This window comes from Cygnus atratus, chromosome 1 (genome assembly GCF_013377495.2).
Source record: "Cygnus atratus isolate AKBS03 ecotype Queensland, Australia chromosome 1, CAtr_DNAZoo_HiC_assembly, whole genome shotgun sequence".
NCBI classification, from domain to species: Eukaryota; Metazoa; Chordata; class Aves; order Anseriformes; family Anatidae; genus Cygnus; species Cygnus atratus.
In genome coordinates, this window is record NC_066362.1 from 139582353 (window position 1) to 139605324 (window position 22972).

Consider the following 22972-nt stretch of genomic DNA (forward strand, 5'->3'; position numbering starts at 1 on the left):
GAAAATAATGCAATAGGGCTCATCAGGGGAAGACAAGCTAAGCAGCAGGACTTCAGTAAATTGTCGCTACGTTTGTCCCATTATCCAATCCATCTCTTTTGATCTGCTTCACAAATTGTTCTGAAGTCTGTTGTTACTCTCAAGGTCAAACAGTCATGCTTACAGTTGCAGGGATTATTTGTTACTTTTTATCTGTTATCTGTGTCCTATTTTACAGTACAGCCTCACCATTATCTGGATATTTATTGCACTGACTTTTCTATCTGTAACTTCATTCATCAACTGCTCCATGAGTCTTTGATAAACAGAAATAACTTAATGGTTTATTTCCCTTTCACCATAGACTAAGCAATTTCTATATGCTGTATCCTAGTTTATATATCCTAATTCCTGTCAAGATCTTTGTCCCTCTTGAATGCTGCAATAAACTATTCTGTTAAATTTGGAGTCATAAAGGAGTAATTTTCTAACCTTCTGTTTCATTCTTCTAACTAGAATGACTAAGTAACTTCTAGATGTATCTTAGATCATCACAAGATGATTCACTCAGGGAGCCTTTGAGCTTCTGCATTTTGTTTGAGAGTATAAATTCAGAGAGCATTGTCACCTTTGACAAAATTCTAGACTCTTTTCTGTGTTCAGGCCTCAAGCTTCTCAGAGCAGTTGGCTTCCCTGACTACTTCTGTTAGTTGATCACTTAGTTCTTTTGATATTTGAGAACACTGAAAGCAGATTGAAATTAATCCAAAAAAAAAAAAGGCAAACTAAACTTGTGATCACTGAATTCATGATACTCTTGCATCTAGTTGTTCTCTAATGCTTCTGTTACTTATGAAAATAAGCCTAAAATAGCATTAGTTCTTCTAGTTCCATCTTTTGGTAGAGAAATCTGACAGTTATAACATCCAGGAATAACTAGGTGCTACAATTTTAGTAACACTTACTTACCAATTCATACCTAGGATGTAAGTCTCCTGCAGTTGCCCAGCTCCCCGTGCTGCTGTCTGTTTCTGTTTATAATTTTATTGTATCTGCACCTAAGTCAAATTGCTGATATTCTGTAAAATTCCATCAGCAATATAGGTGCATATAGGCCTTCTGAAGATCAGTGACTTGATTTAAACACCTTTGCTATGCTGACTTCTGCTTTGTAAGGGCATTGTTAGTTTACAGAGCCACCTCTCAACTCTCTTCCCTGAACCAAAATTACCTTTGGGAAACTGTATGCTAAATATGTGTTATCTTTTAATCTTTTTTTATTTACTGAGTGGTAAAGTCTTTCCTTGTCTGTTGTTTCATGTTTTAAAGCTGTGTAAGGGTCTCAGTATACTACTTTCCATTTGTTCTACGTTGCTTAATGAACCTTTATCTTGCCCAATTGGTGGAAGTTGGTTACTCATAGGATTCTGTAGATGGAGTTCAGGCATTGTCATTTCTACTTCCCATTCATTATAACAGGACTATACTGTTTAGAGAATTATTCTTGTCTCATTTCTTTTTCAGTTGTTACCATTGAGACTGTTTTGCTATGTGATTATTTCCTCAGACAACAGTTAAATTTTGATCCTGCAAAGTTCATCTTTTCATCTTCCCACTTGACAAATTTATTTAAAAAACAAACAAACAACAAAACAAATAACCAACAAAACCACAACTGGAATATTGATTTAAGGGGAACATTAAAACCTGTTTATTAGAAGATAGTCCTAGGCATTTAAATTTGCTTCTATTTGTTTTTTTTTATGTAGGATTGAAAACCGGTCACCACTCTTGAGTAGCCTTTCACTTTTCATGTATTGTTTGCCATATGCTTGTCAGGGCTGGTTTTGAGATAAGAGGAAAAATACAGTTACAGAATCAGTGACTTAAAAGTGAGATCACACTGGAGTGAGCTTTAAAAAGGGTACGGAGTATAGAGCTTGAGCATTGCAATGATTCTGGTCATGACATACTATGAAACCTTACATTCTTTATCTAAAAGATAAAATAGTGTTTGCCTCGGAAGAAGAAGGTTCAGGATATAAAGGTGTGATGGGGAAAATACATACACTGTTTTCCTTTTAAATGTTGTAGTTTAAGTGCCTAGTGTCTTAATATCATTGGGAAAGGAAGGGAGGGTTATACTTGTGTTTTAAAATGGCCTCTCACCTGGAGCATTGATAATCTGCAGCTTCATTTGTCTGCTCTGTTAAGATAATTCCTAACTAGTAGTAACTATGTCCTAGATCTATTACAAGAAGCTTGTCTCTCTTCTGGGGGCTGAGAAAACCAAAATTTTCCTCCTCTGGCACTCTCTCAAAGCATGATTTGATTAAGCAGAACTGTTGTCCTAGTTCTCCAAAACCCTTAAGCTGTACTTTTTTAAGAAGAGAGATGAACTGTGTTTGAAAGCAGGTGAAGGAAGATGTCCAATTCACAGAAACCTACCTTAAAGTTACAAATGGCACTTTTAAGAAAGCACAGTTAAAATCTGAGTTTATTGCAGCTCTACTGTGGTCTTTGCCAGTCTACATAAATATATATGCTAGGGAAGATGCTTGCCATGCGGCCTTTTTCATCCTTTCTTTTCTTTAGGGGAAGGTAGTTCACCAGAGCCTGAACGTTATGAACTCCTTCTCTCAGAAAGTGAAAATACAACACATTCGCTCCCTGTCTGAAGATGTAAGGTTTTATTATAAGAGGCTAAGAAGTAATAAAGAAGACTTAGAGCCAGGAAAAAAATCAAAGGTTTGTTTTTTGCCTTATTTCTACAAGTTCACAAATTCTGTCTTTTAGTGTAAGTGTCCTGTGGTCAAATCTTCTTCCTTCTTTCTTTGGTCATCAGATTTACTGTGCAGTTTGTTAATTGGTCTGATTTTACCTGTTTTGCAGATTGCGAATATTTATTTTGATCCAGGTTTACAATGTGGGGATCGCTGTTATGTAGGATTGCCTTTTCTATCAAAATGTAAGTAACAGTCACCTTTTTAATGAAAATAAAAAACAATTGTTTCCTCCTTGCATTGATTTTACATGAAGGGTTTAAAAATGTTATGTTTTTAAAGCGGAATCTAAAGTTCAGCACAGCATATCAATGCAAGATGATGTGTGGGATTTTGACTGGGATTTGCACGAGAACTTATTCAAAGCATGGACAGAAATAAGAGAGAACTCAAGCCATAGGTAAGTGTTTTATGCCTGTTACTTCCTCAGATGTTAAATCACTAGATAATTCTGTTACATGTGATATTATAAAATACAGATTTATTTTTTATATGTGTATTGTGGTGCTCTGTGAGAGAGGGTCAAGGAGTTACTTGGCCTTCTGTGCAAAACCTTAAAGAAAACATGTAAAAAGTTAAATATACTACTGCTAATGATGATTTCCTCAAGTCAATCACAGCCTTAGAAGTTGTTATTAACTGGAGCATGCTGCAGTTCTTTAAAACATGGAAACAGCAGGACAGTTTCTATTCTGCAAAACTTTCCTAAAAGAGATTATACTGTTTCTGTAGTATCTCTGCTTAATCTGTTTTAAAGTAATAACCTCAATATCCCTTTAGGATTTCATAAGGTTTTCTATTGCTTCTATTCTGAGATCATTTCAGGGAATTGTCAAATTGTCTGGTATTTCTCCTTGAGAGATGCTAAATAAAAAGTCATTAATCACTGCTATCTAATTTTTAGAAAACTCTGTAGGCTTCTATATACTTTTTAAATATCTGTATTCTAATACGTAAAGCAGTTAAGCTTCAAGAGGTGTTTACTGTAACAGCAAGTGTCTTTGGTGGTGATGACATCTAGACTATCATTTCAAAAGATGTGTACATATTTGCAGAAAAACAAAATGACTAACTAAATAGAGTAACAAAAACATACTTCCTTTATCACTTCTTTGTTATAATGCTGATATATTAATAACTCATGAATAAATTTGACATAAACAGAATTCTCACAGGAATGTTTTATCACCTAGAGTAAGAAGACAGTAAAGGAATATACTATTTAAAAACTAATTCTGACTAAGTTGCAATTCTAGTGAATGTATAATGCTTTTTAGAGTGTTAAAATCAACCCACTATCCAAGCAAAGGAGAAAATGCTCCTGAATACAGAGGGTTTCTGACTTGAGTATTTAGAGTCTCTCCAAAATACTTCTCTCGGTTTGAAGTGTAGCGTTTGGTCTGTTTTGCTAACAGGAGAGCTCAATACTACTAGTCTTGTTTCAGCTCATAGTGGAAAGCTTGTGGGGGAACAGGGGTCAAGTCTGTTATACAGGTTGGCTAACAGCAAAGGACTTCATTCACTTGTGAAAATAGTAGCTCACACCAAGTGGCTAATTCAGATTTCATTAAGATTTGTTAGATGGGAATATAGGCACATATTTCATTGTTTCCACTGCAGCTAACATGCATCAGATTTACTGTACTTTATGCTTGTACAGTTTGATGGATGCACAGTATGTCTTCTGGATAGTGGATATCTGAATGTTGTGTTAGAAACACACTGTAGTAGGGCTGATGTTTTTCCTTTCTACTGTTTATACCTTTGCAAGTTGTCGTAGTCAACCACTGTTAAATAATCTCTCTCAAACTTTTATTTCTGTTTAATGATCTGAATCTTAATCATATTCTCGAAACGTGTTTCTGCAATAGCAAGAGCTAGGCATTTTCTCACAAACAATAAAATGTCTCACTGTCTAGAGAATATTGATGTAAGAAAAATGAAAGATTTGTGATACAGTACATAAGTCCTATCGTGTTTTCTGTTCATCTTTATCCATAAATAGGTCCTAATAGAATTTAGAATGGATGGATGTTGACAACAATATTTAAATAGTGAACATCTTTAGAATTTTTCACTTGGTCTCCTAGAGCATATTTGGGGGGTTCTATTGCAGTTTTTAATAGCAGTAAATACGGGCAGAACTTAATTTTATTTGTTTGTGTACAAATGTGATATGCTATTTCTCAAACTAATACTGTTTTCAGGGTACTGTTAAGCACTCTGCTTTTTACAGGGTTGTTTTTATCAAGGCTTTTGCCATTTTACTCCTGTAAAGTAAGCTTTGTAACTATTTTTCCAGACTGAATGCTATATTTGAAGTTGACACAGACCTTCAGAAAGATGTCCGGTTGAAAATTACAGCAGAAATGGCCTGGCCTTCCATACTCAGTTCACCACGGCAATTAAGCTTCCCACTCACCAATACAAACAGTTCATCAGTAAGTTATTTTGTTGGTAGTACCATTTTTTAAAATGTTTTTAATAGCTTCTAATAGCTTTTTAATAGCTTCTGCATTTTTAATACCTTCTAATTACATTTAATCAAATGTAAGCTTTACAAAAAATTGTGTTTCTGATTAGGAAGAAGAAATTTTTCTAGAAAATCCAGCTGATGTTCCTGTGTATGTTCAGTTCCTTCCTGTAGCCCTGTATTCTAACCCATCCACATTTGTTGATAAAATGCTAGAACGGTAAGTATTGTCTTAGAGTGCATAGGGTATTTTCACTGTACAGCAAAATGCATTTTACAAAAAATGCACAGTGTTCATAGTTTTGTCCACTTCTAGAATTTGTATCATTAGCCCAGTTGGGAACTGAATCAGGGTGAATTCCCGTAGAATATATTTTTTGCTGAGTTAAAACAATGTTTACTTTTTTTTCCTTAACTTGAGGAGGTGAGGGGGGAAATAAGGAAAGTCAGGTGATTCTGTCAGCTGCATTTTGACTCCTACCATAAGCTATTGATTTGTGCTAAAGTCTGTACTTAGTACGAGTATGTTGCTATCTTCAATTATCTGGGAAAGAAAAAAAAAAAAACAACAACTTGTGTTTCAGGTTTAATTTGAGTAAGCCAACTAATTTCAATCTGAGGACTCTAGAGTTCCAGGTCTTCAGAAATTGTGTAAGTATTTCATTACATTCTTTAGATACATTTTTTTTTTAATGTTTTAAGAAGAGTTCAGTCATACATGCGTTGAATTTTAGAGGGGGGTGTGTGGAAAAACATGGTACTTCTATTGTATATTCTTACAGAAATGGGAAAAATATTTCTTCAAATATAACAGTTACATTTTAACTTTATATGCTTGTGTTACAACAGAATTGCACAAGTTGCAGGAAAACTACTGCTTTATCAATTCTCTTACTGATACAGGATTATTCAGTGTTGTGCTTGGTAGTTCTAAAATTAGCAAAGTACTGAGTTTTCCATTGCTTTGTTCTTCGCGTTAAAGTATTTTTTTAGTATTTTGTGTACAACTTTAAATATGCATTTTTTTGTATAGAGTATGCCGCATCCTGAACACTTTTCTTATCCAATATATAGACACTTTCCTCTCCATTTGTTTTATATTAGCAATAGTTTTATATTAGCAATTTGATGCTTGCAATGCATCTAAAGGCAAACTAGGCAAAATATACTTTTTTCAACAGGTCTTCTATTCTAAGTTTTTTCCCCTTTTTTTCTTTACTCTGGAAAGGCAGTATTTTAAAAATGTTTTACTAGTGGAACATTTTGAAGGTAGAAAACGTTACATAATGGCTTAACGTTAATTTAGTATTTAAAACTATACATTTAAAACCTTCTCAACTCCCAGTATTAGAGTTTTATGAATCCACATGTGTATAGTTTAGCTCCATTCTGTCTTGCTGTGTTCTACTGCTTGTCAAACAGATGATTTACTAATAAATGTGGATTTTCTTGTGCTAAAAGTTTTTTCGTTTAAAAAACAAAAATCAGTGCATTCCATTTGGTAGTACACTAGTCTACAACACAATTTTCTATCTAAATTAAAGTTCTATTAAATATGTATTAAAAATTCCTTTTTTTTAAAAGTGTTGCTTTTGTTTTCCCCATTCTTTTAAGGTCCAGCCATTACAGAGCACTGTAGGCCTTACAAAGGGCCTGGCTCGTCATTCAGTCTTAAGCCTACTATTAAAACCTGGTGAGAGAAAGTCCGTCAAAGTAAAATTCACTCCAGTTCTTAATAAAACTGTTTCATCGTTAATTGTTATCAGGTACGGTAGATATTTCTGAAATGAGTTTGAGTTTCTGATATGTCTTTATTTACTTATATAATCATACTTACTGTCAATAAGAAACTATCACTTTTACAAGAGTAATTGTAGAATCATGTGTCTGGAGAAAAATTTAAATGTAATTTTGACATGTTTTGCAGTAGTTAAGCTGTATTCGGTATGTACTTGCTAATACAGATATATTAGCAAGCTAATCCATAGCTATAGTTTGACTCAATTCCTTAAATACATACTGTACTGCTTTGAAAGTAGAGTATCCAGTTATAGGTGCCATTTGCAAGGTAAAGTTGCAATTTCAGTTTTTCCATTTAAGAGCTTTTTTTGCATAGTTATTTACCTTTTGTATCATATGATACTTTAATATGATGATGAAATACAAACTATAACTAGTATGTCATCGTTCTATTAATTGTATGCTATGGTGTGCTTTCTTAGGCTTTAGTCTTTCAAAAGCTGTATATATGGCAATTCGCACTACTTATTCCTCTACAGTGGGGAATTACCTGTGGGACTGCTTATATTTCTGTCTTTCAGGACTAGGGTATAGCTTTGTATTCTGTAGAGAAGCTTGCAGAAGCAATAGACTGCATAATCCTTTCATGAGTGTTTCCAATCCTCCCTTTCTTTTTTACACACAGAAATAATTTGACTGTAATAGATGCCATAATGGTACAAGGACAGGGAACGACTGAGAGCTTGAAGGTTGCAGGCAAACCTCCTGGTCCTGGAAGTTCTTTACGCTTTAAAATCACAGAAGCACTATTAAAAGACTGTTCAGAAAGTGAGTACTTCATGAACTACTGTGCTGAACAGAAAATAAATGACATTTTACGTGTGCAACTTAAAATATGTATGTGTGGAAATGTTTTTTTCCCTGTTCTAGTGGACCAGATTTTTTTAACCTTTAAATACATTAAAATTGCTTCTTAATTTAGACAGAAAATGGTATATTTGTTCTTTTCATTTTAACATGAAAATTAAGAAAACTGAGAAAGTTCAGAATCTGCATGCACATGGCCAACAGGGAAAAGGGAAGGATATGATGTTCCTTGATTCCTTGATGAAAGTTAAATCCCAAGCAAATTTTTCTCTGGGGTCAGAGGTTTTCTGCTCCATGCCCCAGGCTTGCTTCTGAGCAGAGGGCCAAGAGTACCTGTATTTCTAAAGGAACCAGTAAAAGCAGTTTAGTTTTTATCTGGTATTAAAATCTGCTGTATTACTTTGCAGGTTTCCAGATGTATTTACAAGATACCCCGTTAATTACTGTCTGAAATTTTACTGCTTTTTTGGGAGATGAGTAAAAAAAAAAAATTCAAGTAAAGCTTAGTCATAACCTCTTTCATGTTGTAAGTTAGGGATTTTTTTTGCTGTTGTAACTCAGCAATGGATTTTACTTTTAAGGCACAAAAAGTAAGTTCTAATACTCCAAGTGCTGAGACTTTTCACTGAATACTACTACACTAAGCAGTATGTCACAGAACTTTACAGCTGAGATACTTTTTTTTGTGTGAGGAGGTAGCGCTATCACATTTGGGGGTTTTGTTTTCTTCCCTTAAGAGTTAGAATGCACAAGAGTCTGGTAACAGAAATCTGTCATTTATGTAAAGGATTCCATAGGCCCTGTTGTAGAAGATGAGCATAGTCAAGGATATCCATTTAGTACACTATTAATTACTTTTATCTGTTTGTTTCCAGAAATGAAATACAAGGAACCAAATTTCACATTGAGAAGAACATTTAAAGTGGAGAATACAGGGCAGCTGCAGATTAATGTGAAAACAATGGAAATCAGTGGCTATACATGTGAAGGATATGGATTTAAAGTAGTTAACTGTCAAGAGTTTGCACTAAGTGCCAATGCCTCTAAAGACATTGTCATATTGTAAGTATCTTTTTCTTCTTACATCTAAATAGTCATACCTGAGAAATTCTGTGTACCTATTTCTGTTTTAGAGGAAGTGAGTGTTGGTTAAATTCTAAATTTTTTTTACTTAAGCTTTGAGTATTTTTTTGTTTTTTAATAAAACATAAAACAAAACCTCTCTCTTCTTGCAAACAACTATTTGATTTTTAAAGAACTTCAAGTTTTCATGACTGACTAAAGAATTATTTTTGATATTATCCTGCATTGGAAAAGGGCTATATACAGCTTTTTATACACTTCCTTCATTTGGGTTATGAACGCACATGAGCTGTAGATCTATGTATGTTTTTGGTGCATTGCAGTAGATACAAAAGTGCCTTTAGTGTAAGGGTTAGCATCATAATACACAGCATTTCAGTCTTAAATATTATGTCCGGTACCTTCATGACAACAATTAAATTCTGCCACTTATTATTGTAAAAAAAAAATAAAAAAATCTCTGCATCAAAAACTATTCTTTAACACTGCTTGGATTTAAAGCTAGTTGTTCAGAATACAGTGTCTAAATAGTTCAGAAGGTAGTACTGTTATGCAAGAGAACATACAAGATATTGCAGGCAGTGAAACTTCGCAAGTATTTCTGCTACAATCTTTGTTGGAGACAGGAAAGTAGCAATGTTTTGAAAAGGAATGCAATTTTGATTTAAAAGTGAAATGTTTAAAAACTTTATAGCTCACATAATGATCAGTTCTATTGCCTAGTTATAGCCGTTACTGTGCTCTTGTTTTTTTTCTTTTACCGCATTCATAGCTTTTTTAGCAGATTTGGTCAAAACTTGATTTCAGTTGTATTTTCCTATGGTATATCAGGGTAATCTAGTATCAGATGTGTTAAGCATAGGTGTTTATGAACTTTGAACGCATCTTGAGGTATTTGAAAGGTATTCATAAGTGTTTGTAAGCTAATTGTGTGGATGATTATTACTTGTACTGCTAGGGTTATTTATTGTAAATGTTTGAATGGAATCCCAGTCATGACAGTAATTGAAGGGGTGGGGGTTGTTAAATGGCTGAATATTATCTCAAATTTTTGTGCTGTTCAAATGACAAGTTCTAACATTATTTACTTTGTTTTCAGGTTTACACCCGATTTCACTGCTTCCAGAGTAATTCGTGAATTAAAATTCATCACTGCAGGAGGCTCTGAATTCGTATTTATCTTGAATGCATCCCTTCCATATCATATGTTAGCAACATGTGCAGAAGCGCTACCCAGGCCCAACTGGGAATTGGCACTGTACATTCTTACCTCAGGAATAATGAGGTAGTGTGTATATGTTTGTTCTTATCAGTATATGTGCACGAGGTACCACCATTTGAATACATGTTCAGCCAAACTTGAATCAAATCAGGTATTAGAGCACTGCTAGCAGTATATTTGTGTACAGGTTGAAGCATCCTTGTTGAGTACTGTGCTTTAGAAAGATATGAAGCAATGACTGCAGTGAGCTTAGCAGATGCCTTGGATGAATTTAACTTTGCTGCCACTTGTATGTGACAGGCAACTGGTGATACTAATAATGGAATTTCTGAGAACCCGAAGGGCATTGTATTGGTGCACTTTTTTTCCCCTCAGTGATGTAGGTTAGCTATGACTGGTTGAAACTTGAGTTGAAAGTTCCATTGTGTTTTCCTAGTTGAACCTCTACCTGTCTAGTTTTTAGTCTGAAGTTATAAATAATTTGAAGTTATAAACAATGCGTTTCTACTTGTCTACTCGATATGAGACACTGTCCTCCACTGCCTTTATCCAGAGAAAACCGTAGCATAGAAAGTTAATCGGTGGCAACAAATGTTTTTACTGTTTAGTTAGTGTTAAACTTGTGTTTTAGTGAGTGGTGAATTGCTGCTGTGACGAAAAAGTGATTTTCCTGTGTGCTGCAAATCTGAAGCATTATCCAAAGCCTTTGTAGCAAATCAGGGGTGTAATATTTGTTTCTTTCAGATTAAAATACTGCTTTTTCCATTTTGCTGTACTGCATTATATAAATATTTGGTGAAGCTCTTTCCTTGTCTAGGGATTGATAAAAGAAATACAGAAGATAAAGCTTGCTTCTTTTTCTTTTTTGAGTCTTCAGCACTTTCCAAAGTAATGCAGTGTTTTTATCTTATTTTTCTTCTATGTATCTGCTTAGTTTGACGGAGTGAACAATGTTCGCCAGCTCCTAGGTGTAGTTTGTAATTTTATGCGTACTGTATTTGTTAATTAGACTTAACAAAATGATACAGAATGCTAATCCTTTCGCTCACTGTTTTCTTGCAAGTACAAAACTCAACAGCAAATTAGAGGAGTCATAATGTGACCATAATGTTCCAAGGATCAGGTGCACAGACAGCCTCTAACTTTCAGGAAGTCATAATATAGAGCTCTGCCTGTTGCCACTAACGTAGTTCCATATTATCAGTTATCCCTGATTTCTACAAATGAACAACTCGAGTTTGTCTAGTTCATCTTTCTCTTTTAATAAAATATTGTCTGAGGTGCCTTCCCTAAATCACTGCTTGGCATGTATTGGTACCATACTTGTGGCTCCAAGTTTTTAAGTCCAACTTGATAGGCCTTGTGTGAAGGACCCAGTCGTATTTATGAACTTACTAAGGATGCATATGTTTGCCCCAGGCTAAAACTTTGAGGGGAAAAAGGTGTTACCAGCAACGGTGTCTAGAACATGTTATTCCCCACTGCGTGGTGTTCCTCACACTAGTTTAAATGACATAAATACGCTAGGCTAGTTATCTTTTTCTATTATTATTATCAAATAAGCAAACAAAAAAAATGGACCAGCACTGTTACCACCATAGCAAGACAAAAAAGTGCAGTTAAAAAGACTACAAAGCAAGACTTGTTCTGTGTTTTTTTGTTTTTAATTTCAAAGCTGGTACTCGTTTATGAAAACGACAAAGTTTACTAACAAAAAAAGGAGTAGAGTTCTTATCCAGAATGTCCCATCGCTGGTACACTGAGGGGAGTGGTGTGGGCTTGAGTGGGAACCATGTTCACCCAGTCCACCAAACCCCTGTGCGCTCCATCTCAAGTTTGTTGGCACTGTAGAGATGTAATACTCTTGTTGGTATCAGTCTCGTGAAACTTTGAGATAGTACCATGGATTATACTTTAAAAGTGAATGAGGTCATACCTTATTCTTCTTATTCCAAAAATAATTGTATATTTGATGGTATAGCACCCAAGGCAGGCATCGCTCTGTTGCGTAGGAGTTTGTGAAAGCTTGTCTGAAAACTTCCCTTATTTGTTTACCTTTTCTGTAGCTTGTTGACACTTTGGATGAAATTTATATTGCCTACCATCTGCTGTCAGGTTATATGTCTGCAATCCTTTTCAATTCCTGGGGTGGAAAAAAGCACTGATAACCAGCTATAACCAGCTGAGTTGGTCTCCAGAGTTGCTTGCATTTTTGCTGACAGTTAAAACTTAAGATGATATCTAGACTAAATTCCCTCGAGACAGCTAAAGTTAAGCAAGAGGTATCTCATCCTTTTCTGTGAATTGATGTTCGTTCATACGTTTGGCTTACAAAAACCAGCAGTCAGAACTGAGAAGAGAACAGAAACTGAAGTTGCTAATTTGAAGTTATTTTTGCATAAACCTTCTAGGGTAATAGGCAAGGCAATCTTTAGTAATCAACAGTGTGTCTCGTACCCCCACCATCACCCCAAAATTCCCACCTTTTAGACGATGTGCTCCATAGCGCTGTGCTGAATGTCTCTGCAGTGATTTTATGGCTTCATCAGATCATCAGAAATACAGTTCACTGCAGTGTGTTATGTAAGTGGAGAACTCCTAAACACTACTGCAGCAGATGCAATTTGTTGTAAAACTTGACATAATAATGCTAAATTTTAGTTCTCTGAACAGCAGCACAATTATCTATGGAGGATCTCTGCTTTTAAAACGGAATTACACCAACAGTCTGAGAGAGCTGCTGACCACTTGTATGCCATTTTAATAGTTTGATTGTATCTTATTTTTAAAATTTGGATTAATATAATTGGGGACCATATCAGATTTGCATCTTTTAACCTTTATTCTCAGTATTGTTGATGTGCATATTATGCTAGACTTCTGTAATTTATGTTTCTGTTAGAAATCTGGTTTGGATGCAGTTTTCAGCTTTTTTATGGAAGATACAAACTTTTCATCTTGTGTTATTAATGTCATTAACCTTAAAATACTCAAAACACAGAAATACTTAAATGACTGCCTCTCTACTCTGCAGTGTGCTCTTTCTCTTGGTAATTGGAACAGCCTATCTAGAAGCTCAAGGAATTTGGGAGCCATTTAGGAGACGCTTGTCTTTTGAGGCCTCAAGCCCACCCTTTGATATGGGAAGGCCACTTGATCTCAGGAGAATAGTTGGAATTTCATCTGATGGAAAGTAAGTACGTTTCTTTTTTTCTTTTTCTTTTTTCCTCTTTATTTTTTCCTCTTTAGTTATAAGGCCAGTTAAAAAGTAATATACTCTTTAGAACAGATGAATGAATTATTAGTCTCCCATGGGCAGAAGATGAGTTATAAAAAATGGACTTTGTGGTTGAGAGGATTATTCATCTCTTTCTAAAAACAAACCCTGTAAAATTTTCTGGTTCTGCTCTAGAAAAATGGAAGGTATAAACTGCAGAAAAAATAGCAGGCCAGAATTTCCTATCTTTGGGGCCTGAATTTTTTAAAGGCCATCTTTTCCTCCAACATTAGTTTTGAATGCCATCTTACTCTTTTTTTTGTTCATATGTACAGTGAGCAAGTGAACAGGAAATGGTAAAAGCTACTGACTTGTCAAACAAGTTTTCAACATTTCTGTTGATTATTTGCCAAGAACAGTGTAGTTAAAGGTTTCTTTTGGATGTAGTGATTCTTTTTTCATGTGGAAGAATGGAAACATTGTGGAGTACATTTAAACACTTGCTGTTCTTTCAGCTTGAATGCACTTGGATCGGATTCCAATCACGGCTCGTCCAGAGGGATCTATGGAGCAGGCAGTTCATCTTCACGATCCAGTGCAGGAAATCATAAACAATGCAATGCAACAGCACACCTTCACAGCAATAGAAGTGCACCTGATGTTGAAAACATCAAATCCAAAAACAGTTCAAGCATACCTAATAGGACTTCAGCACAAGCAGCTTCCATGCAAACAGTGAACAGAACGGGCCCCTTTACCTTGGATTCAGGTGCCACAGCTCAGACTCATGCCACAGGCAAAAGAGCCAAGGGCACGAGGCAGAACCAGCAGCCAACACAGCAGCAGGCACCAGCTTTGGCAGAGCAGACCCTCCAGCAAGCCCCAGCGTCCGGGCCCCAGCAGCAAGAGCAACAGACTGAAAGTGCTTTGCCACAGCTACCGCTTCTCAACACACCTCATGTCGAATGTGCCAGCAGCAGGAGGCACAGCTCAGAGGACTCAGATCTCACTGGGCTCATAGAAACTATGGAAAAAGACTTTGACCACCCAGAAACCCCATCCCCAGATGTGTTTACAGAGCAGCCACCATCTCCACTAGCAAAAAACAAAGGTAATACAATTCTGCATTTTTAACAGGATGATTCATTATGTAAGCCACAGAACAAGATTTAATCAACTGTAAAGGTCATGTTTTCATAGCGTTGAAGGTAATAGCTCTTCCCTACTCTTCTGTATGCATCCGTGCCTTGAAACACTTCCTCTTTCTATTTTACAGCAGTGAAGTTCTCCATGCAGTGCTAGATCTTCCTGCAAAATTTTTGGAACATTTTGATGAAAGCAAATGTGAATATTTAGACATCTGACCCTCTGAAGAAAAAAATGATTTTGGTTGCAACCCCTTCCCCTGTGGGTTAGCATCAATCCCTCCCACCTCCAACTTTTGTACTTGGAGCTGGGGGTTGAGGAAAGGAAAGAAAGAGGAGGAGAGATCTATAAACCCTTGTGGTATTGTTCAGGAATGGAATTCTTCATGCTCAGGCTTGCAGTTGTTTTAGAAAATCCTTGATGTCAGGTGGTCAGCAAATTAATGTTACCATTATCTTTGTATGAGGTTGGAATCAAGTCTTAATTCTTTGTGGATCTTTTCAGTTGTCTAATGCTTTAAGTAATTTATTGGATTTCATACATCAGATACGTTCATATCTTAAAAATACATGTTTCTATAAACACTTTGTTAGAGTATAACTTCTTACTATGCTTTTTGTATTAGCCATTTTAGTTGTCCTAGAGCTATGTTGTTACAAATTTAATCTTAATGTGTTTCTTTCTAAATAATTTTTCACTTTTTCCTAGCAATGTTGTGCAGAAACGGTACTGGTACTATTTAATTTATTAAAGATTAAGAAAAAGAAAGGTGGGAAGGTACATCCTGAAGTATGGTCACGCACAACAACAGAAGAAAGCTTCACTGTTTTTAGTAATGAGCAGGATGCAATGTTGCATTTGGACTTTCAAATGGGACACTCTGAAGCGATGAGAGGTTTTGGGGTCCTACTGAAGCATGCTGCGACTTTGTGTTTTGTTTCTTAATTTAGCGGAGGGATGTGGTAGGAGGAATTAAGAAGAAGCTCTCTTAAGAGAGCTACAAGCAGCTTGCCAGGTATCCACGTCATAAAGGTTAAATGGTACTCCAACTAATTACATGACTTTAGGTAGGTTTCATAGGTAGTGTCTACATTAGCAAATAGTGCGGTATTGGAGCTCTGTAAAGTAAAATGGCTGGTAGAGAGGATGCAACATCTTCAGGGGCAATGTCTGTGGGGATTTACGGTGGTCTGGTCCAGTCCATGTACTTGAATGCCAGAGAGTTAGGAGCGTTTGAGGAGTGCATCTTCCATTTGTAGTTCAGTCTGAAAAGAAAGTGATTCTTGCACTCCCAAGACTGCTGTACAATGTAGCTGCTACACAGTATGTGGGGACAACTGAGTTTTGTTTCAGAAACATTCCTGATCCAAATAACATGGTATATATATCTACATTAACGTTTTTGCACCTATAGCGATTTCTAGCAGTCTACGTATTGGAAACTTGTCTTAGCAAGTAGTTGCTCCTAAGTGTTTGATGGACCTTTGATTACATTTTCCAACCATATTTAAATACAATTTCTTGAGATGGATTCTTCTATTGATTTGTCTATCAGTTTGGAAAGCTTTCTAAAAGATGATAAAATACTTGTTTCTTTATCACTCTACATGGGAATCACCTTCTGGCACAACTTTCATTTTTATTTTTTTCCAACTTTCTCCTGAATACAAATGCATTCAGATAAATTCACTACTTTCTTCCTATTATGGAGCTTTTTCATCATTTGTGTTTTAGCATGGTGGTTTACTGAATATTTAAGCATGTCATGTATTGCAAAATATATAATGAGTTTTTTGCAATTCAGGTAGTTTTTTGGACTTCTTTGCCACCTGAGATCAGTAAATAAGCTTTATTCATGTGGATTTCTCTTTGGGTGAGCTTTATATGAAATCCCAGCATTATCTATAAACCATAACTAGACTTTGAGAAGCTCAACACATCAAATAAAATTTGCCTGTTTCCATTTGCCCTCTTCAAAAATGTAAAACTGTAGGGGAAGTTCCATATCTATCTGAATCTACGTAGACATACTGATCTTTTCTTTAGATAAATAGCTAGAGCCAGTTGCAGACATTTGCAGAAGCAGCAGCTTCTGAACTAAAATTGTCAGAATATCTTGTGCAGGATTTCAGTCTTGTTTCACATTCCTAATACCTGTGTCCTAGTAGAGTGCTGCAAAGGCTACACTAGATTTTTGTTAAACAGCGACTTCATGTTACATTTTTGTTTTATGACAGCACTTCAGATTCCTTTTTGCTAATGATGAGCATTAAACTGCTCAGCAATCCCGAATGTAGACTAAAGTTGCAAATCTTATAATGAGGCCTTCTGAGGCAAAAATAGAATACCCCCAATAAGTTTGGAGTTGACCTTCATAAAATTTATGTACAGACCTATTTGTATTTACACTTCTATTTGCATTCATGTTAAAAATAATAATAATAATTATCAACAGTGTTTTTGTTGTTACTGATACTGAAAACATTAAGTCTGAAAAAGAAAATGTGAAGACACTGCCCTTTGATATGTACCTGGTATTTGCTAAAATACCGAAGGCAAATTTGTTTTGGTACAAACTCTCCCTGAGGGACATACTGTCAAGTTAAATATGACAGCTGCCTTTGTTCTTCTACTAAACTGAATTTGGATGTGAGCTGGTACAAATCCCAGTAGGGGTTGAAGCCAGTTATTCAGCACAGGTTAAGTGAATCTTCGAGTGAACTATTAAGTCTGTCCTACAAGCAGCATGGCAAGCACCACATGGCTTATAAATGAAAACGCTTAGTCTGAAGTTTAATATCTAAAAGATCTTATTGGTAAGGGAATATATTATGTCTAATGAAAGATATGATAAGAGTACTGTGAATGCTCTCATCCTGTATGAGAATAACAAGAGGCGATGGTAAGATGATGATGACTCTACAGGCGCACACAGTTTCTCTGTACTGATGTTTTTCTCGATAACTTTCTTTACTCCCCAGGAGCTTACTTTATACCCTCCTATTTTGCAAGCCAGGACCTCTGGCTTGATTTGGAAGGTTCTTAAACCTCCACATTTTGAACTTATACTAGGCTACATTTCAGTTAGCCTGTAGAAAATGCAGGAAAAACATAATTGATTGTTCATGTAGCACTATTTATTTATATGTGGATTGCTTCAAGAACACCTAATGCGTTATTTTCCCTACCTTGAGATGCAGTAACACTTAAATGTGTCAAGGCCAATCTATTTTACAGTCAGCTTAGGTATAGCTCTTAAAACAGTACACACCGAAAGAATAAAACATGTCAAGGAAAGAAAGTTCACTTGGGTGTGAGATCTTCAATTTTCTTCTTTTTTCCTGACATCTTTGCTAAGCAAACACTGCTAGTGATCTTTCTTATCCACTCTAGTCTTACTGTAAAGTTTGGTTTTGTTTTAACTGACAAGCATGCTAAGCATTTCTGTTATTCATTTGTTGGGATGATAAAGCTTGTACCAACTTCTGAAGTTCTTGTTTAAATCTACTCTTGTGTGGTGAAACTGTCAAACTGAATCCCAGAAATATAGCAGAGGAGCACTGCATGTAGCCAGGTGCCCCATCTCTACAGAGAGGCAATGGAAGTAGGGCACAGGAGCATAAATGTAACGGTGGTGATAAGAGTTCTTCAGGTTTGATATTGCTCGCATTTGGTGTGAAGTGGTTGTAAATGTTTCTGTATCGTAACACAAGATTAACTTCAGATGTTTAATCATGTGTATTAGCCACCAAAATGAAGTGAACTAGTCCATCGTAGAGTACTGCTGCTGAGAATCTGAAGTGTCCTTATCTCCCCAGGGAAAGGGAAAACACTTCAGCGGAAGACTAAGCCACAGAAGAAACGGGAAGAAAAGGACAGAAGAGGGAAAGGAAAGCAACAGGAAGATGAACTGAAGGATTCCTTGGCAGATGATGACAGTTCTTCAACCACAACCGAAACCTCCAACCCAGATACAGAACCACTTCTCAAAGAGGTACAGCACTGCTCGTAAAAGGAGGTTCCTGTGAGCTGGTGGATCGATCACCTGTTAAGAGAGCAGCATGGCACTTGGGAATAGGGTCTTTTTTTCCCAACCTTCACATACTATAATACCTAGCAAAGAAAGAACGTTAAAAACCCTCTTTCACAATCCTTGCTTTCATTTCTCAGTTTCTTTCTCTACAAAAGAGGAATGTAAACATGCTTGAATCATGTAGTCTCAGGACAAAGTGCCTGAGTGACTATGGTTTGAAAAGCTACCAGTTGTCAGCAGAATTGTGGTAATCGTCTCTGCGCATGCTCCTAGCCTATTCTGTTTGCAGAATAAAACACCAAGGTATGGACGCTAACTTCACTCAGTACTTAGCGTACACTAAAACAATGCATTTAATCAGTTACAAAGGGTCAGTTCGCTGGTGGTAAATTGTCAACAGGTATTAACTTAATTACCTCTGCCAATGCAACCATACCTCTACTATTAGTTTATTCACTGACCTTACATGCTTCTAGGTAATAAACAAAAGTTCTTTAACCACTTGTGTGGTGGTCAGTTTGTCATGAATGTTTTCTTCTAAAGCATATACAATGGAACCAAACAAAGCAAAGGTAGTTGGTGAGAGAAGAAAACAAAGCCTAAGTTTTGGCATGTCTTAAATTTGAACTTCAGAAAAGATGGACATTCTAGCTGGAGGGGAAAAAAATAGTCCATCTACTTCACTTTAAAAGTTACGGTTTAGTTTAATCACTTCTGATTTTCAGGATGGCTATTTGACTGTATACACATATTCAGAAAGTTTTAGAAGTGCAGGTAGAAATAAATAATTGTATGGTGAAGGTACACTTATTCATTGCTTTGTTGATTAAATCACAGTTTGTTATAAATGGTCTGGACTGTGTACAATGGATGCTATGTAGGTCTCAGTGCAGAGCTAATCTTTTTTGAGGCCATGGCTTTGATCTGTTCAGTGTGTGTTAATTTGCTGCTTGGAGAAGCAGGAATTAAAACATCTAGGAAAAACTGGATAGTGTGCTTTATAAGTACACTTACTAAGAAGTAAAAAGATAACTTCTGTGCTTCAAAATTGCTCTTATTTTCAACTATCATCTTTCCTCAGTCCTACTTGCACTGTTTGTTGCAATGCAAGAGGGACTTCTCATTTACTTCTCATCACTGTTGATATGTTATTATAATGTCTTTTATAGGAACCTGAAAAACAAAAGGGAAAAGTTACACCAGAAAAAAATGAAAATGAAACAGTGCAAGTAAAACAGAAAAGTAAAAAACTGCTAACAAGTATCAAGAAAGAAATCCCTGTAGATGTGAAAACCAGGTAAGCATAACAGGTTTATTAGTAGGAAGACATCATGCTTGGAGGGAAGATGGGTTGATAAAAATCTGTGTTCAACTGTTGTGGCTGCCAGTCTGGCTAATGACAGCAGCAGATAGCTTCAGGCAGCTTCCTCTTCATTCCTGATATCAGGGAATATTTGAAGCTTGTAAATAATGAATTATTTGGTGGGAGTATGGTGCGTTAATACGAGAACTAAATCCAGAGAAGAAAATCACGTTAAGCAATGTTAAGTTTTTTTGTAATAGGTATCACAGACACAAAACAAGGTAAACATTTCTACAGGAGCTTCTAGTTAGCGGCAGCACTTTAAGCCAGTGTTAGCATGAGTACCTTTAGTTGCTCTTGGTGGAGTTACAGCCATGCAATTCCCTTCATTTTTTATCAGAATAAAATTGGTGTCTTGGATATGTTGTTAAAAGAGGCTGCTGCTGTCAGTCCCTTTCCTTCACTGACAGATAATTGATTGCAGATTATAGAGTACTGGGAACCTCGGTCTTGCTGTATCCAGTTCATTTTGAAATCTTATTCTGAAATTCTAAAGTCAGATCAGTATTAGAGTGCCACAAAAGTAAACTTTGCCACATATGGAGGTGTGGCATTGCGTTGTTTTCCCTGTTGCTGTAGTTAATACTACACTAACTGAGATTTAGTTTGAGTAGTTAGTATACATTCATTTTCTTCAAAACATTTTTGAGAACATTGCCAGGCGAAGTCCCTTTGAATTTTTTTCTTCTTACCGTTAGCTACTTTCCTCTGTTGTCTAAATCACAAGGTTATTACATGTGACAGTATTCAAAGGCCCAAGTAAGAGTTGAGTTGGAATTCTTCTGCAAGAAATGAATAAAATAATTTATCCCTAGAAAATTTACAGTAAGTGAGACATATATAGCTGGAGAAATAAAAATATATAGCCAAATAAATTTGCTGGTGGGTTGGAATAGTTTTGTCATTGATTAATAGATCATCCTGTGCATTCATGGCAATAGTTTATGAGGAGCACGCAAGTGGCATGAGAGTAGTAAAACAGCAATTGCCATCTCTTGGTTGCCCCTGCAAAATCAAGCAGGTTTTGTAATCGTGGAGCTCCGGGATGAAGGCTGCTCCTGCAAGATGAGTGAGCCATAGTACACATGTGCAGTAGTGTGGGAAGGAAATGAGCTGGGGTTAGGAAGGATGAAAGGGTGGAGCTGCATATAGGAGAAATACAAGAGATGACAGCAAAACTATGTTCATGAATAGCTTTGAAGTGAGCATAAGTTTGATGTAAAAAATCCACAGGAGACCAGTCTTCTGTAAAACTGACTGTATGGCAGGCATATACATATTTATATATAAATATAGTTTTAAAGAAAGGATGTATTGTACATTATGTATATAAAAATTTTTTTCAGCACTTCAGAGAGCAAAAAAATAAATGGATCTCTCTTTTCGTTTAGTTCCTTGGAATTATCTTATACTCCCCCACTGGAAAACAAGCAGCGCAAAACCTTTCCATCCAAGATATCTACACAGCACCTCTTGACGAATGGGTCCAAATCAAGAAACCTCCCAAAAACAAGAGGTAGTGTGAGTCTGTTTTCAGAAATATCTTGGAACTTTCATTCTGCTTGTTTGTAACCGGTTTTAAATGCATAATTCTCAGTTTGGTGTTAAAAGGCTGCTCACTTTATTATCCACGGACTTGCTTTTGTTTTGATTGTTTTAATAGGTCCAAACAGTAAGTTAATGGAGAGCAGGCCATCAGTATTAGCAAAATTTCTCCCCAGTGGTTCTGGACAGGAACTAGGAAACACCAGCAGCTCAGAAGGTGAAAAGGATTCTCCACCACCAGAGTGGGACTCTGTGCCACTTCACAAAGCTGGCAGCTGTAAGTAGTCACTAGAGGATGATAGAATTAGTCTTCTGCAATGAATATTTGTAGGCAGGCTTAATCTGTTTATAGATCCTCCTAGCCTTTTTTCACTGCATAGCTGTGCTCCCATTTTCTGCTGTAGGCCTAATACTAATAGCAACCTGTACAGTTTGGGAGATTTGAAAACCACGTGGGTCATTCCACAGTTCTTCAGTGATGAATAATTCTTCAGAAGCTGCTGAGGAAATGAGAATTACCTCTTGAAAACAAAATGTATTTTCTGCAGCAGGTGGGGTTTTGCTTGCTCGAGTCTGCTGCAGCCAAAGTTTAAACTAATTAAGTGATCCCTGCTTGAGAGGAAACATTGGAAACACCTTATTGCAGTGGTTAGCGTGGGGCACTATTATAAGTTTTGGTTGCATGGTAAGTCCCCTTGTGGGAACCGAGTCACCTTCCTCTTGGTTGCATGTGATAATAAAGTCATCTCTCTCCGTGGTGCTCGCTTAGAAAGGTTAAAAGTTTCATTCTTTTTCTCCATACAAATCAGTTCATGTTGGTGCTTTCACTGATATACAGTCTCACAGTATTTAGTAAACCTGATCTATAGTAGGTGAATATAGGGAAGGAGCCACCTCTTCAGTAACTGGGAACAGCCTTTGGAATAATTCCTCAGTTTGAACAGAATAATAGCAGAGTATGAGTAGCCATCATTTTAAAGTAAATACTACAGGAAGGTATTTTATGCTTCTTTTTATAGCTACGGACAACCTTTATAAACTCTCTCTACAAACCATGAATGCAGATGCTTTCCTGAAACAGCGACAGCCCTCACCTACCCCTGCCTCTCCATCTCCTCCTCCTCCTCCTCCTCCTGCATCCTTAGCTTTTGGGCTACGCGGAGGCACTTACAGCAGCATTGTGAACAGCAGCTGCAGCAAGTGAGTTCAGATCTGTACTTCTTCCTGATGTCACAAGCACACAATACTTGAGGAAGCGATGTGCTTGATACGGTTCATCTCCCTTTTCTCATACCCATTTCCTCTTCCCATGGAAACTGCTTTTTTGCAGATATTACTGTGCATATCTTACCATGCTATATATATTTTTTTTCTGGGGTTTGTTACAACTTGGTAGATTAGAAAAATGTGAACTTAGATAAACTGTTGAACTGTTGTTTACATTTTCATGACTACCAGATTAAATTATTGGTTGTTCATCAAAGTGCTGAAGTCCAAAACCTTAAACCTTTTTCTTTCTTT

General features: G+C 36.4%; 1 protein-coding gene across 1 annotated transcript in view; it reads left to right on the top strand.

The window, feature by feature from the left end:
- TMEM131 (transmembrane protein 131) overlaps positions 1-22972 on the top strand; it is a 96976-nt gene that overhangs the window by 66500 nt on the left and 7504 nt on the right. The window contains exons 20-36 of the mRNA XM_035558061.2: positions 2575-2727; positions 2872-2947; positions 3045-3162; positions 5065-5203; positions 5346-5455; positions 5820-5886; positions 6850-7001; positions 7661-7803; positions 8718-8904; positions 10025-10210; positions 13182-13340; positions 13880-14475; positions 18329-18504; positions 19713-19840; positions 21298-21422; positions 21570-21728; positions 22471-22651. Of these exons, the coding sequence (XP_035413954.1) occupies positions 2575-2727; positions 2872-2947; positions 3045-3162; positions 5065-5203; positions 5346-5455; positions 5820-5886; positions 6850-7001; positions 7661-7803; positions 8718-8904; positions 10025-10210; positions 13182-13340; positions 13880-14475; positions 18329-18504; positions 19713-19840; positions 21298-21422; positions 21570-21728; positions 22471-22651 (2855 nt within the window). The remainder of the gene's footprint in view (positions 1-2574; positions 2728-2871; positions 2948-3044; positions 3163-5064; positions 5204-5345; positions 5456-5819; positions 5887-6849; positions 7002-7660; positions 7804-8717; positions 8905-10024; positions 10211-13181; positions 13341-13879; positions 14476-18328; positions 18505-19712; positions 19841-21297; positions 21423-21569; positions 21729-22470; positions 22652-22972) is intronic.